The 15,924-nt window shown below is 37.7% G+C and overlaps 1 protein-coding gene across 1 annotated transcript; it reads right to left on the bottom strand.

Moving 5' to 3' along the window:
* Positions 1-2,479: 2,479 nt before the first annotated feature.
* On the bottom strand, positions 2,480-14,388 carry LOC132121241 (cone cGMP-specific 3',5'-cyclic phosphodiesterase subunit alpha'-like). Its single transcript, XM_059530448.1, has 22 exons — positions 13,814-14,388; positions 12,430-12,582; positions 11,864-11,953; positions 11,647-11,787; positions 11,489-11,563; positions 11,345-11,409; positions 7,534-7,600; positions 7,242-7,289; positions 6,906-7,055; positions 6,678-6,821; positions 6,535-6,600; positions 6,264-6,410; positions 5,562-5,669; positions 5,373-5,482; positions 5,200-5,287; positions 5,015-5,115; positions 4,817-4,924; positions 4,671-4,734; positions 4,498-4,572; positions 4,297-4,380; positions 3,489-3,642; positions 2,480-3,205 (listed from the first exon to the last, which is right to left on the bottom strand). Exons 1-22 carry the CDS (start codon positions 14,279-14,281, stop codon positions 3,156-3,158), a joined length of 2,556 nt encoding a protein of 851 aa, XP_059386431.1. The 5' UTR covers positions 14,282-14,388; the 3' UTR covers positions 2,480-3,155.
* Positions 14,389-15,924: the final 1,536 nt, after the last annotated feature.

Genomic DNA, 15,924 nt, shown 5'->3' with positions numbered 1-15,924 from the left:
TTCTACTGGGTCTCATTCAAGGATAAAAATTTGCTTATTAAGAATTGTATATATGTGTTTGTAAAACATAAAACATTAACATAATTTGTGTATGTATGTGCAATATGTATAATTTCTGTATAATACTTTTATAAAGTCATTTATAAAAGTATTATGTCACTTGTTGCATTGAACAGAATGTGTATAAACACACACACACATAAAAATAAAATTACAAGTATACAATAATTGTGTGTTTTTACATATATATATATATATATATATATATATATATATATACATGTATGTTTACAATTGATGTAATTGCATAAAAATAAATTATATATATTATATTTGTTCTGTTTAGATTTGATATGAGGCCCGCTGGGTTTATCAGTATATTTAAATGTTTTTTTTTTTTTATTGAAGTATTTACTTTTAAAGTTTGGTGAGCTCAGATATTTACCATGAAGAGATATTTGGGTTCCTATAGCATCTATGTTTGTATCAACTGAACCATTAAATGTTGATAGAACGACAGACGTGCTGTTGTCCATTTTGCCTTGAAATCCCAAATGCATTAGCACTGGCATTTTGAAATTGATTTTCTATTTTATTCCCCGCACATGGTCATGGTACACTTTCAAACTCTCCCGGGCTCAGCTTACCCGATGGTGGCTGCCAGCCAATCAATGTGAAGAATCAGTCAGATGGGCTCAGAAAGCCTTTTGTTCACTCTGCTCTGTTATTCATTGTGCCCAATATGTGGAAGTTCCCCTGTGATTGCATTTATGATGCATTTCTGTGTTTCCACGAACATTGACAGCGACAGTTGGTGTGGTCTGGTGTTATAAACATTCATGATGAAGTAATATTGAAAGAACTATAGATAGAGAAGTGGTTTGTCTCCTGTCAGCCAATTACCTGAGCCTCTTTACCTAGGGATGATCCAGCTTTATTAGGTAATCCACTGCATGATAGAAAAAGTCAGAAGAGGTTCCTGACATGCCCTCTCCCCAACAAAACTGTGTGGTCACAGAGACCTCAAGCTAATAGCGGATATTTTCAAAGACTCCTTGAGATTCCGGAAAATTCAGATAATGTGTTTATTTGTTCACATTACATCATTTACAATATATGTGCTGTAGCATTCAGTAAATAAGATGATTGGATATTAGTCCCATACACACTCAATCCAAATGACACAGTAGATATTATTATACACAAGCCTAGCAAAATGCACAAACCATCAACCTGAGATGAGATTTACTTACTTTTGGCCTCTTAGGTCCGGGATTTAGAGGGTTTGACATTTAAAGTGAAGATATTTAGACTGCCATGGCCCCTGTTATTGGATTAAAGGCCTTAACTGATTTTTCTAACAAGCGGAGATTGCCTAAGATTGTATTTTTATTTTTTTCAATGCATTTAAAACAGTTCTCTGTAGGTTATTATATATGCATTTTGTGCATATTGTTGGTGCCTGTTATTTTTCCTAAAGCAGAATGACCTATTTTTGATATCAGGTTAACTAGTACAAATGTTACCTCTTACATCAAATTCTCCAAAGATCAGAAAAAGAGACTTTGACCTTACAAATTGGATTTGTGCTTTCTGCCAGAGGAGGTATCTGGAGGCTGCTTTAAATAAGCATGGTATTTAAAGATTAAAACGGAGTGAATCTAAGGAGCTGCTCTCCCATCAAACTCACTTCAAATCTCCTTATAGGTTTACTTGTTCGAGGACTGACAGTTCCCTCTTGCCTTGTAATGGCATAGTGTACTTTCTTTAAATATCCCCTGACTTGTTTGTGTCTCCATAGAATACCACTAAAAATTATTTAAACGTTTGTTATAAATAAATACCTCTATGTTATCAATTGATATTCTATGTAATACTTACAATAATACATAATGTTTGAAAACAATGTGTGATCCTTAGGTATCATTAAATGATTAAAAGAACAGACATCAAAGTTCTGGTCGTAAATGTTCTCCACAACTCCACATATTCTGTTGAAACAGAATTAACCATTTCACATTCTCAGCTTTATCTTCTATAAAGAACAACAAAAAAAAAAGTAGAAAAGATGTCTTGTAATGTATCCATCCAAACACAGCTGCGACAAGAAGATGCAAATGCAACAAGCGGTTAACGCTGCAAGTTACAAGATCTTGAGCCTTGGCAGTGCCATCTTTACTTTTAACAACTCATAATCATTGTGCAAGACTTGTAGCATGAGATCTTTGTACATTTTACAAAGCACTTGCTAAAAGCATTGAGCTTCTAAAAGCTATTATTCAAATGAGTTGGTCCTTTAATCCTAAATAAAGCAACTGATATTTATTAAAATAAGTTTTCAGTTTTCACCCCAGTTTGATATGTAGAGACATCTATAAGAAAGCCATTTGTAAATTGAATTTACCAAAAAAGTGTAAAGCCGGGTCTGTTAAAACCTTAAGCAACCTGACAACAGCAACACCAATAGTGTTTATTTGGCCAATTACAGATGAGGGGTGTGTTGAGGAAACATTTTTGAAAACAGTCAGGATTTTTTGCAATTCCCATTTGGTGTAGGAATTGCACACTTCACCAGTGTGATTTAGTGAATTCATCCAAAGAACAATTATCAAATTTGATGCTTTTATGGTCAGTTTACAGAGAAGCTAAACCACGTGATTCTGGAATCCTTCGAAAAGTTTGATATTTTGAGAAATTAGCAACTGGTAAGAAAGTTGTTCATGCGTATTGCTCTAATTCTTAATGTTTTTGCTGTTAAAATGATATACCACAGTCTTAAACTGTTATGGACTCAAAAGCCATACTCCGAGTCATGTTTCGGCCACCACTGTGTGGCAAATGTAGTAGTTGCATATGTAGTACTTCCTCCACTGTAGTTAGTTGTTAAAAGATACAGTCAAGGTGAAATGACTGATTAGGTACAAGCGTGAAATTGTCTATATGGTGCACTAGGCTGGCACCCCATCAGAAAGAACATCAGACTGGTACAGTTCTTCCATTTCTGGTGAATGCCTACGTGTTCACTTGGAGAAGGTATATCCAAGGAAATTAGAAAGAAAAATGGTGAAAATGTTGTGATCCTAGGAGCACGTTTCACCACCATCTACATACTGGCCCAGACTTTTCTGTGGCTCTGAATTTTTGTCAGATGATGTTTAAAATATGGTGCAGGTTTTGGACTTTCCTCCCTCTCCATCCTCACCACCTTCAGTGAAGAAAAAAAAATAGAAAAACAGAATATCAAGTTACTGCAAGGTTATGTAATGTACTGTACATTCCCTAAGATTAGCACAGGGTATCCCATAAACAGAAAAAAGCCCAGTGACAACTTATGTATCATTTTTCTGAGTGTTTAGTGGGCATCCCTTGGCATTTTCTGATTCATTTCCCTCATTTCCTTTCCTATCTATATCCCTGTCTATAAACGTCCCAAAACAGACAAAAAAACAAAACAAAAAAAAAACAGTCAGCTAATGGGTCCGACTTACCTTTTTTAGCCTGTTCCTCTTCTAGTCGCTTTCGTTCATTCTCCAAAGCATCTACTTTTGCTTGGTAAATATCAGCCAGTTCTTTCCAGTGGACCCTGTTGTTGTTCAGGCCATCAAACATGGGAGTGATCTCTTTGTGGAACCTTGAAAATTCCTGTAAAAGAAAAGAGGCCTGTTACTGAAAGCATTGACAAGCCCACCAGTAACTGCCAATCCATCATTTAAGCCAGCGGTTCTCAATTCCAGTCCCACTGCTCTGCATATTTTGCACGTTTCTTTTTGTTAACACACCTGATTCAGATAATCAGCTTGTTAGAAGTGAGCTCCGTGCATGAACTGTGTTCCCATTGTTCATTGCTCCCTACTCCCTGAGCAGGGGAAATCTGTTGAAGTTTACCTCACTTCGGAACATTCATTCACTGATTTGTGCTGTGCAGCGTCTTTACACACGGACAACTGTGAAATCATATACCTCTGTAAATAAATACAATTTAAATTCAGATCTCGCACAATGCACTTTGAATGGAACATATACGTTTGCTTCTAACTGGAATCATGGCGGAATATCCTGTGATGTCCACTTCGCAGGGCACTTACATTCAAATAGAACAAACGTCTGAAGCACTAAGAGAAACATACAAAATGTGCTGAGCATTGGGGCCCGAGGACTGGAATTGAGAACCGCTGATTTAAGCAATGTTGTTTTGACATTCCAGGAGAAGCCACTATGGACACATGCCCCATTTTCTGCTTACACACATGTCTGTGTTGTGTAAAAACTAAATTTATTCCAGTTTGATGGATTTACCTTGTACACAAATGAGCACACAAAGTCAATGAAACCACACTGCATCTTCGGAAGTTCATCTGATTTGTTCCTGTCCATCATTGGCTAAGAAAAGATACAAAGGATATATATTTTTATTCAGGCACTAGTTTTCTCACAATGCAACCAACTGAATGCAACCTTTCAAAAAGAAGCACTTGAAATCGATCTCTACAAACTCACAATGGGTTGTTGGTCTAGCACAGTTCTCTCTAGGTCTCCCTGCTCCCAGAATTCAGCTGCCACCATGAGAGCCACCTTTAGAAAAGAGTGTCTTTAGTGGATAATAAGCAGTGGAATATCTTTTAACCCAATGCTGGATAATCCTGACTTTGAATAACCGAAGTTGCACCTACTTTGCTCTGGACCTCCCATGGCTTTGTAATGGCAGATAAGTCACATCCAGTCATCATCATTGCCCTGTTTGGAAGCAAACATGTCTTCAATCTCTCAATTCAGTATGTTCTCAGGTAGCAAGATTTTACTGAGAAGTGATGCTTACATAATGATTTCCTTCCTAATGGGATTGTTGGACACATAGGCAATCGCTTCCTTCTCATCAGTCATTGGTTCGGTGGCATCAACAATCTTCTGGAACATGGTCCTTTTTCTGGGTTGGGGAAGAAAGTAGGACCATCATTGGTACAACATGTTCAAGAGTGATTCTACTTTAACCCAAGACATGCTCTTGAGCAATTACTTGAAATATAAGGCAAGGTCCGTCGCAATGATGCAGACATCATGCAAGTGCTGGACTGTCTCAAACTGTCGTTTCTGCAGACTTTGGAAAATGTTAACATTCTGTAAAAGAGCCAAAAAATTAAAGTTGATCTGGTTATCATGTTAAATTCTGGAACACTTTGTGCTTTGCGCCACACAACAAACCTCTTCTGCCATCAGTGTCTTGCTGTAATCAAGATGGTGCCTTTCCAATATGGAGGAACCATGGAGCTTGGCCAGTGGTGATGAGCTCCTACATTGGAAAAGGATTGTGAGTAAAATGTATTCTGTGCCTTTTCTGAAAATATTAGTAGTAAAATATATGTATACTACATTACTTTGTCTGGTAGAGATTGTTGGTACCCCTGTGGTCAATATCGTGACAGAATGCAGCTGCTACCATCGCAAAGGCATCTAGGTCTGAGTAGTATTTTCTCAGCTTTCCAGTCTTTTGGGCAAGCATACAATATTCAATATTACAACCTCTTTGGCAGTAAATAACATGATGTGTGGGCTGACAGACTCACTTGCAGAAGACAGAACATGGTCTGGCCCACGTTAAATCCGTGCCTCCAGTTATGGTAGGTGATATCTCTGTAACCTTTTCGTACGGTGTACATCCATCTTGTCAGGACCTGGAGTAAGAGTACACAGCATTAAAATCCCCCAAAAAAGTCCAGTAACAGTTGACATGTAATTCTTTATCTTCAGATTTGTTGCCAAACTGTTTCATTTGTTTGTTTGTTCATTAAAAATTAAAATGCAATACATGGAAGTTTGTGAATGGTGGACATTTGATTTCTGTGGAAATCTGCTGAGCTTTTGGTTGAGTCTGGTCATTGATAATCACCTGCCAAAAATAAACATAAGCTCTACATCGCTCTAGTAATAAGATGAGTGCTACTTGGAAAATTAGCCTTAAGGGGTCATTGTGCTACACTTCCATTCTATATGCATGTGAATGCTGAAGACTGGCAATACAGACTTCTGAATTAAAAGCACCCAAACTTTAAGGCTGCAAATTTAAAGTTGAAGAAAATTGGAGTAGATTGTATATTTTGGATTTATTAATATTTTTTTATATAGATGCATTTAAATAAGACACCACAGAGAATGATATCACATCAGGGACTTTCCTCTGTTCAAATACATTTTTCGAGCTCAAATTATACAGTAGTTTGACCACTACAGTGTATTATTGTGGAAATGCTCATAAAGTCCAGTCTCACCTCTGCTGGCACTTTGAACTTCTCAACCACTCCGAGTTCAAAGAAACAGCGAATTCCACACTTGATAAGGTCAACCTCAGAGAGAGGAAAGTCGCTAAAACTAAATTCTAGCAGATCGACATCTTTGGCTACTGGAATGTTGGCTCTCTGTGTATTAAAATACAAGTAGATATATTAAACAAAACATCCTTCATGTTAAACATTTAAGATCAATAATATGTTTACTATGAATATACTGGTTCAGAGTAAAAAATAAATAAAAAAGTCATACCAAGAGTTTGTACATTTCTTTCTGATCACAGTCCTCAGGGTTCATGTCAAACTTCTCCTTCGTGTTCTAACGAGATGAAAAACATTTATTTAACATAATAAAGACTGCAATTTCTTAAAGCATAAACTTGTATGGTGTCTCACCAGAATCTGCTGGACTTCAGCTGGGGTGGCTTTGGTCTGGTAGATGACCATTTCCGCTGCAATCTCTCTTTTCCATTCCGTCCGATTCAGTTTGTCATATGTGTCACAATTCAGTACAGACCATCCTAGGAACTGTGTTAGGGCCTGAAACAAAGTCAGAAGAACACAGTAGTGTTGCAGCACAAGATTAAATGGAGCTAAAAGGATGGCGACCATTTAACGACTCACTTCAGTAATTTGTTCATCCTGCTCATCGAATGGTTTGCCATCTTTCCGGTTGAAGAAAGTGGCAACACCAACAATTTCTTCTTTCTTGTTGACAATGGGAAGGGAGAGGACATTTTTGATGAGGAAACCAGACTCGTCCACAGCTTCTTTCTGAAAAGTAAAATTACATTTAAAATTTAAAAAGTGTGATAATTACATTCACCTTGTCGATAAACTAATCAAAATTATGACCAAAACAAATTGTTTTCCGTTTCATTTTGAAGTTTACAGGTTTGTGTGGTGTGGATCAGGTACTGTGACCTTTTAAAGGGTTTATCCTGGAATCGCTTACAGTACCTGGAATGTAAAGTACTCATCTGCAGCAACATTCATCATGTTACAAATCTGCAGAAAGAAAAATAAAGTCAGCATAAGTCATTTAACCCATTAAGTAGCTCTTTTAAGTTGGCTTAAATATATTTCTAACCTAGGACAACTTTAGGATAAGTGTTTGTTCAAGGGGCACTGGTGAAACCAGATCTTAGCTTTTACCATTTTGTCACAATAACATTATAAATTTTTTATATATATATAGAATGCCTTCTCAATTTCATAGTATTGGACTTTAAGAAAATACTTTTTTACTTACAAAACCATTTTCAGCCACATAGGTAGGGAGGCCGCTAACAAGTGCCCAGTGGTCTACAGGAGGGGTCCTGGAAGCAGAAACATACAAATAAGAGAGACTGGCTTGCTAGTATGCTATATGGGCAAAGGTGTGGACACCCAAACACTACACCATACACTCACCAGCCGCTTTATTAGGTACAACTGTTCAACTGTTCATTAATGCGAATAGCTAATAAGCCAGTCACAAAGCAGCAACTCAATACATTTAGGCATGTAGACATGGTCAGGACGATCTGATGCTTTTCCTCATTCATTCTTGTAAGTGTTTACATTTCATCACAAGCGCACGTGAGTTCAACACTACAACAACTGGTTGATCAAATTACTGTCATAGAGCAAGAATACCTGGAATCTGTTATAATCATTCCCGGGGACTTTAATAAAGCAAATCTATCATGAGAACTGCCAAAATACAGACAGCTCGTTATATGTCCTAGCAGAGACAGTAATATACTTGACCATTGTTACACAACAATAAAGGATGAATATCACCCTGTCCCACGGGCAACTGTGAGGCTCTCTGATCACTGTCTGGTTCATCTTATATCAACCTACAGGCAGAAACCTAAATCAGCTAAAATTGTAAGGACGGTTAAAAAATTGACTAATGAAGCGAGCAAGATTTTACAAGCCTGCTTCGACTGCACTGATTGGGGTGTTTTTGAATCTGCGGCCACCAATATGGACATTCCTGTGCGCATTCCTACAAGGACTCAACTTACAACAACAACAAACCATGGTTCAATGCAAAACTAGAAACTAGAGAAATCAGTTTTCCGCCATTGAGCCTGCATCAGTGTGGAGAGGACTGAAAGACATGACCAAATTTGAAGACACCATCCTCCAGCACTGTAGAGAATCAACAACTGGCTGAAGATTTGAATGAGTTTCATTGAAGGTTTGAAAAACCCTGTCTCACACCCCACGCCCATTCTGACCTCCTCTCCTTGGATCTATTAACACCTCCGGCAACCCCCCTCTGCATTTCAGGTCTGTAAAAGCGATGTGTGTCAGGTCTTCCGGGAACAAAAGACAAGAAAAGCACCAGGCCCAGATGGAAATCCTGTGTTGACCAGGGTCCCCCATCTTCACACAGATCTTCAACAGATTGCTGGTGCTATGTAAAGTTCCTTCCTGCTACAAACGCTCCACCATCATCCCCATCCCATTGAAACCCAAAATCAAAGGAATAAATGACTACAGACCTGTTGCTTTAACGTCTATAGTCATGAAGTCATTTAAAAGACTGGTGCTGGCCCACCTGAAGGACATCACTGGACCCTTACTGGACCACCAGCAGTTTGATTATGAAGCAAACAGGTCTGTGGATGATGTAGTCAACATGGGACTTAGTCTCGCTTAGCCAGACCTTCAGACCGACTGCTGAAGGTCTGGAACCCATGGCAGCTTTCATTGGCAAAGGACCGCCCATGAGACCGTTTGACCGACATGTCAAACAACAATCACAGTTCGTTTCGTTTCAGCATCATGTTTCGGGGCGTTACAAATCAGTGTGTAAAATTCTCTGACGTATTTTAAAGATTCTATGCCATGAACTTTAAATATTTCACATACTTTTGAGAATCCAGTGTTTAGTTGATCCTGATAAGTGCTCGTCATCACATTTGTAAACAGGCCAGCGTTCTTCATTCGTAAGGGGGTTTGGTGCCTCATAATCTTTGTTTCCAGGCAGAACATTAAAAAATGTGACTCACACGTCTCCCAGAAATCCTGTATAATTCAACCAATCCGATGATTTCAAAACTCCTGAAGTGTTTCCACTTTTGTGTGCCATATGCATCAGACGTACAGCCAACGGTCCTTGGGTATGATGTCTGAGGCTGAGACTACATGGGACTGCACTACATCCTGCATAATCTGGACAGACCAGGGACTTATGTGAGGATCCTGTTCGTGGACCTCAGCTTGGCCTTCAACACTATCTGGTAGAGATAAAATCCCAAACTTCTTCCTTTCCGAATTTACCAAGCAGCTCCCTGAACCCACCTCCGTTTGTCAGTGGATCACCTGCTTCCTGACAGACAGGCAGCAGTTTGTGAGGCTGGCAAAATTCTCATCCAGCACCCGCACCATCTGCACTGGTGCCCCCCAAGGATGTGTTCTCTCCCCACTGATCTTTTCCATTTACACCAATGACTGCACTACAAAGGTTCCTTCTGTCAAGCTCATAAAGTTCACAGATGGCACCAAACTTATTGGCCTTATTCAGGATGGTGACGAGTCTGCTTATAGATAGAAGGTTAAAGAGCTGTCTGTCTGGTGCTGTTATAACAAGCTGGAGCTGGACATGCTTAAGACAATGGAGATGATAGTGGACTTCAAGAGAATCCCCCCATCCACTCCCCATCATGAACAGCACTGTGGCAACAGTGGACTCATTCAAGTTCCTTGGCACCACCATCTCTCAGGACCTGAAGTGGGACTCCATTGTCAAAAAGGCCCAGCAGAGGTTGTACTTCCTTCGCCAGCTGAGGAAGTTCAACGTGACACAGGAGCTGCCAATACAGTTATACTCTGCAGTCATTGAATCTGTCCTCTGCACTTTAATAACTGTCTGGTTCAGCTCAGCTACCAAATCAGACCTTAGAAGATTGCAGTGAATAGTCTGGACTGCTGAGCGAATCACTGGTACAACCCTTACCACTCTCCAAGGATTGCACTCATCCAAAGTGAGTAAAAAGCCTGGCAAAATCATTCTGTACCCCTCACACTTAGGCAACTTTCTCTTTGAGCTGTTGCCATCTGGTCAAAAACTCCAGGGCACTGAGCAGCAGAACAGCCAGGCATAAGAGCAGCTTCCCTCAGGCAATCCATCTCATGAACAGTTAACTTGAAAATAAATGCATAGTACACAACACTATTTATACATTTATCTATTTACACACAATACTTCTTATTCACATTTCACTGCATGTGTGCATAACATACCTATTCACACAAATGCTATCTATTGTCTATTTGTATGTTGTGTAGTTTTTTAAAAATAATCTTGTCACTGTAATCTGTTTGTGCTGAGGAAGCTTCTGTCACCAAAACAAATTCCTCGTATGTGTAAAAATACCTGCCAAAAAGCTCTTTCTGATTTGGATTCAAGTTCAAACCAAGAATCAGAATAGAGGAGAAAGGTTATTTAAGTGACTTTGAACGTGGTATGGTTGTTGGTGCCAGATGGGCAGAAGCTTCTGATCTATTTCCATACGCAACCATCTCTAGGTTTTACAGAAAAGGATCCGAAAGAGAGAAAATATTCAGTGAGCGGCAGTTCTGTGGGTTAGAATGCTGCCTGGTCTGGTGAGTCTCAATTTCTGCTTCGACATTCAGATAGTAGGGTTAAAATTTGTCGGAAACGACTAACCCTGGCTTGTATCAACAGTTCAGGCTGGTGGTGTAATGGTGTGGGGGATTTTTTCTTGGCACATTTTGGGTGCCTTAGCACCAGTTGAAGAACCTTGTGGTGCTATAAAGAACTTTCTGTGCAGTTGAAAAATTTCCATGGAACCATAGATGCCAATAAAGAACCTTCATTTTTTAAGAGTGAAAGGTGTTCATATGGGTTCAGGTTTGACTCAGGCCTTGTGTACAGTTCTGTAGATTTGTCTTCACAGACATTTCTGGAATAGCCAAACCTATTAGAAAACTGTGTCCAAATAGGTTTACCTACTGTACTGTATGAGTGGCAGAATACATATCTTATGACATTAGATTTTTTGTAATATGAGCAAAGAACATGTTTTATAAAATATGCTTACGGTATGACTTTGATCTCTTCTTTGTTTTCTAAGAGATAATCAATGATCTTGTAGAAGTTGATTTCCTGTTGGAAGAAATAATAAGTTATAACAATACTAGACAGCAACACTGACTTGTTTACCAAATAGAAACAAATTTGTTACCCTGCCATCAGGTGTCTTTGGGCCTTTGTACGGCTCCACATCTCCCAATTTAATCGGCCACTCATCGTAGAACTCCTAAACAATCAAATGAAAGTTGAGTGTTTTTATGAACTGCTGATCAATGACCAAATGCAGGATGGTCACCCTATGTCACAAACCTTTTCTTTGGTCATGTCCAGAAGGCCAACAGAGTACCTCTCACACTGGAGGTAGGTCCTGACAGTGTACAGAGCTTTGTGGAACTGTCGCTCAATGTCCGTCAACTCTTCAAACACTTTGCTCGCCGACCATAGAAGAACCTGTGGCAGCGATATACAGTCAGAATCAAGTTTCAAATTGCAGTCAACCATTAAGTGTATTAGTCCGTAGCATTACCTGGCTTCTTCTAGATTCCACGTTATACATGTATGAAGTGTAATGCTGTAGGGCAATGACTGTGGCAAAAGTGATGTACTTGGTGAAGAGCTGAAAAACATTTGCTTAATAATTAAAAAATATTGTCATATTTGTTCTTATACTGACACAGTAAAATCTCAGTCTAAAAAGGTCTGTTCACATTAAGTATAACTATATAGATAACAGTAACTTGAACTATATTAGCATCCACACCAATGCTCCATAACGTTCAGTTTATAAGACTGCATTTTTGTTGTCTGCCACTTGAAATGCTTGTGCTCTTTAAAGTCGGATGAATTCTAATTGACTGTCAATGTTTTTATCATTCATCAGCTGGAAGAAATAGTTTTTCGATTTGAACGATATCATTCCTCTGTGTAAATGTCATTACAGTAGTGGTGTGAACTTCCCTTTTCTCATAGTATTAATGTAGTGTGTACTTATTCTGAAAACAGCGAATAATCTGATAACTCCAATTCCAACAAATTTGAGGTCAGTATCACATGTAATGATTTTCACATTGATGTCATTTTTCAAATACTCACATCTTCATCTGCTTTGGAGAACTCATTTCCTCCAACTTTGTTTATTGCCATGACCACACCAAGTGGGTCTTTCCCGTTCATGAGTGGGGCAGCCAGCATGTTTTTAGTAGTGTATCCTGTCTGTTTGTCCACAAAATCACTGAATCTGGGATTCTAAGAAACAAATACATTCTTTAATGTTAAATACCGCCGTTTCATGATCAATTCGTTGACATATAGGTTGGTTAAAAACTACTTACTACAAAATATCCATTAATTCCAACACCTTTTATTGTCAAGTTCTTATTAATTTCCCATGGTTTGAATATCATTATGTTAAGCTATCTGTGTGACAAAATACATGCAGTTTTACTGCAGCCTTATTTATAAAGATGCTTACTTTCACGTTTTCATTTCATAAATAAAGCCTCTTAATTATGAGTTATATTGTTATATATGAGTTATCAGTGCAGTCGTTGGTTACTGAATGATATCAAGATGCAGCAGGCTACCAGAAGCACAGCAAATAAGCTGCTTTTCTGCAGGGGGTTGACTGACCTCCATCAGCACAGGACAGAAAAAGTTTATTCCTTTGTCAAACCAATAGTCGACTTTCAGGTACAGACCTGCCTGATAAGCCTAAGAAGATGTTTTGTTTGCAACTTAATGAGTGTCTTTTTATAAATGAACGTGTGTAAAGCATATTAAGAGTACTATAAAAAGCAAAAACACAGCTCTTTCCTTATGATCTAAAAAGGACTTTTACTTCTGTAACCTAATGTAGTTTGGTTGTTTCAGTCATATTAATATTATAATAATATTTTTGACTATAACAATGCCAGGTTATCTAATTAAGAACATATTTTGGTTAGCTGACAAAACATGTTTGTTTAATCTAGATAGACTGTCATCTATTAAGTATTTAAAAAAATAGTTTAATTGCCTTTTTAAAAATATGTTTCTGCAATTCTGCACACAATTTACACAGCAGATATTTAGCTATATGCATAACAATGATATGTTGATAATAAATAAGTTTCTTTTTTGTGCTCCAAGTTTTATGGCATTTAAAATTTTTGATCTCAATACATAAAGTAGCTGTCTTAAAACTCTATTAATTATTATTGATTAACCCCATTCAGTTTAAATTAATTTGTTATTTTTATAACAATTTTTTTTATATAATTTGTTACAATTTTTATATATTTTTCTATTATTTATTTGTAAATTGTTTTGTTTTTTGAACTTATATATATATATATATATAATATATATATTCAATGTAGTATTTCAGTGTATACTGCTTGAATTTAATGTGTTTGCATTTGACATATTTAAATTTTACAAAGCTTAAAAGACACTAGTAAAAGCAAAAGTAAAGGACACCTTTACTTCTTTTACCCACCTGTTTGACATCCGGAACATTAGCTGGTTTTTTGGTGGTCATTATTTGGCCAACTATGCCCATGTCAGTAGGAAACACAATTTCAGATTGAGGGTTGACTACATTCGCCTCGTATTTTGAGGTAGGGGTGACATCAAAAAGACACGTAGCAAGCTCAGGGATGCCGTTTCTAGCTCGGTTAATAAAATAGCTGCAGCGGTCAGCGTTCACCAGCAAACATATCCTCTGCAGGACCTTGTGCATAGCCTTTTCCATAATAGGCTGCGAATGCATTTCTTTGATCATGTCAAAGATGATGTTGGCCTCCTGGATTTGGCTGACATCCTTGAAAGAGACTGGATCTTTGATGTCAAGTTTCTCTGCGAAAGCTGCGGTGATGGCCTCGCATCGGACCTTCTTGTCGAAATACTCTTTGGCGAACTGAGGGTTATTTTCCAAGTATTTTTCAACACTATCCTTGTCTGCCATTTTGAAGTGTGCTTCTCTGCTGGCCCTATCACAGATTCATTACTTGTGGGGTGTCAGGATGAAAAGTGCAGCTTCTCAGTGATACCCTCCTTCAGATAAGTGCATCCTCCAGTGCAGAGATCAGTGCTGGTCTCCTCCGACAGACTGTCAGAGAATAATGGCTTACAGGCTGAAGAGATCAAAGTGGCCGCTAAGTAAAGTGACGTCATGACATTAAACCTCTAAGCTTTCTTAACCTGCAAATCCCCAGCCTGATCATTTTATGTTAGACAATCCAGTCAGAGTCAAACGCCTCTGTTTTCTTCCCGAAGGAGAATGTGTCGACATATTACAGTATTTATCACAGCGGTTTGTTGATTAGACTGATGGAGTTTCTGATCTAATACGCCAGTGCTTATGCACATCACAGGCCCAGTGTTTAGACAGATAAGACTGAACATGAAATCAAGAGCAGTTCTAAGTGCTTAAAATGACAAATGTTTCACAAGAATTCAACAGGTAAAATATATGATCATGCAAAAACTTTGCAAATGGTTATATTCAAACAGTAAATTTAAACTTAATTTAAAACCTTTTAAACAGGTTTTTTTTTTTTGCTTTCTTTTCAAAAATGGCAAAAAATCTGACCTTGCAAAAACTAGGTTAGGTCAGATGAAATCTCAAGCAATTTCAGCAGTAATTAATTTAAATAATAATGTAATTGAAAAAAAGTGTATTTTGATTTTTTTATGATTTTGAAAGAAGTCTCTAAATCTCTTAGTAAGAATATCTATTAATATTATGAAATATTATTACAATTTAAAATAGCTGTTTTACTGTTTATATATATATATAGTCACAGGATTGTCCCTTATATATGCTTACAATACTTAACTGCTTAAAATCATAATATTTAATACAAAAAAGTTAATGGACAAGTGATGTGTCAGTAACCCGAGTGCAAATGTCTTGTCCTTATTAAACTTAGCTCTCAAGCTCTGAAAGTAAAAAGAGAAAATAACCAAATCAGGCTAAGGTGTTTTTTTTTTAGCATTATTGGACTTTCTGGATCTAGAAAAGATGCTGGACACCCAGGATCTATTTCCAGTGATAGGATTAGACCTGATCTGTCAGTTTGCCAGACATATATAAGGATCTGTCTCCTTTTTCTCTGATGTCTTGGAAATGTCAGGCATACAGAATGTAAAAAAGAAAAAGACTTGCATCAAATGTACCTGGCTTTGTAAATCCAGGAATAAGTAAAAGTGATTATGAGGATATCCTCTCTTGAAGGGAGAGAGAGTCTGGCATGGCACTTAATTTCACAGTGAGGAGCTGACAGACACAGCAATGCTAAATTTACCAAGCTCACTATTCATTTAATTGGAGGTTGATGGATAAAATATCACACACACAATGTTTTAAATAGCCAACTGTGTATGCAGGGTCTGATACTACGGAGCCCCGCACATGACATGCAAGAAAAAATAAATAAATTGTCTGCAAGATTTACTAATTCGTTCCCTCAATGTACTAAAACGTGCGCACGATTTAGTAAATCAAGGGAATTAATTAATAAATCGTGTGTACAATTTATAAATCGAGTGAACGAAATAGTAAATCGAGGGAATGCAATAGTAATCGTGTGCATGGTTTAGTACATT

This window comes from Carassius carassius, chromosome 39 (genome assembly GCF_963082965.1).
Source record: "Carassius carassius chromosome 39, fCarCar2.1, whole genome shotgun sequence".
In the NCBI taxonomy this organism is placed as follows: Eukaryota; Metazoa; Chordata; class Actinopteri; order Cypriniformes; family Cyprinidae; genus Carassius; species Carassius carassius.
Note: the sequence above shows the minus strand (reverse complement) of the source record. Positions and strands in the feature narration are given on the sequence as shown.

Excerpts from the sequence above, each read along its gene's own strand:
- LOC132121241 (XM_059530448.1), bottom strand. The coding sequence starts at position 14,281 with ATGGCAGACAAGGATAGTGTTGAAAAATACTTGGAAAATAACCCTCAG. Across the intron at positions 12,583-13,813 it reads ATGTTCCGGATGTCAAACAG|AATCCCAGATTCAGTGATTT; the intron begins GTGGGTAAAAGA and ends TTTGTTTCTTAG. Across the intron at positions 11,564-11,646 it reads TGGACATGACCAAAGAAAAG|GAGTTCTACGATGAGTGGCC; the intron begins GTTTGTGACATA and ends TTGATTGTTTAG.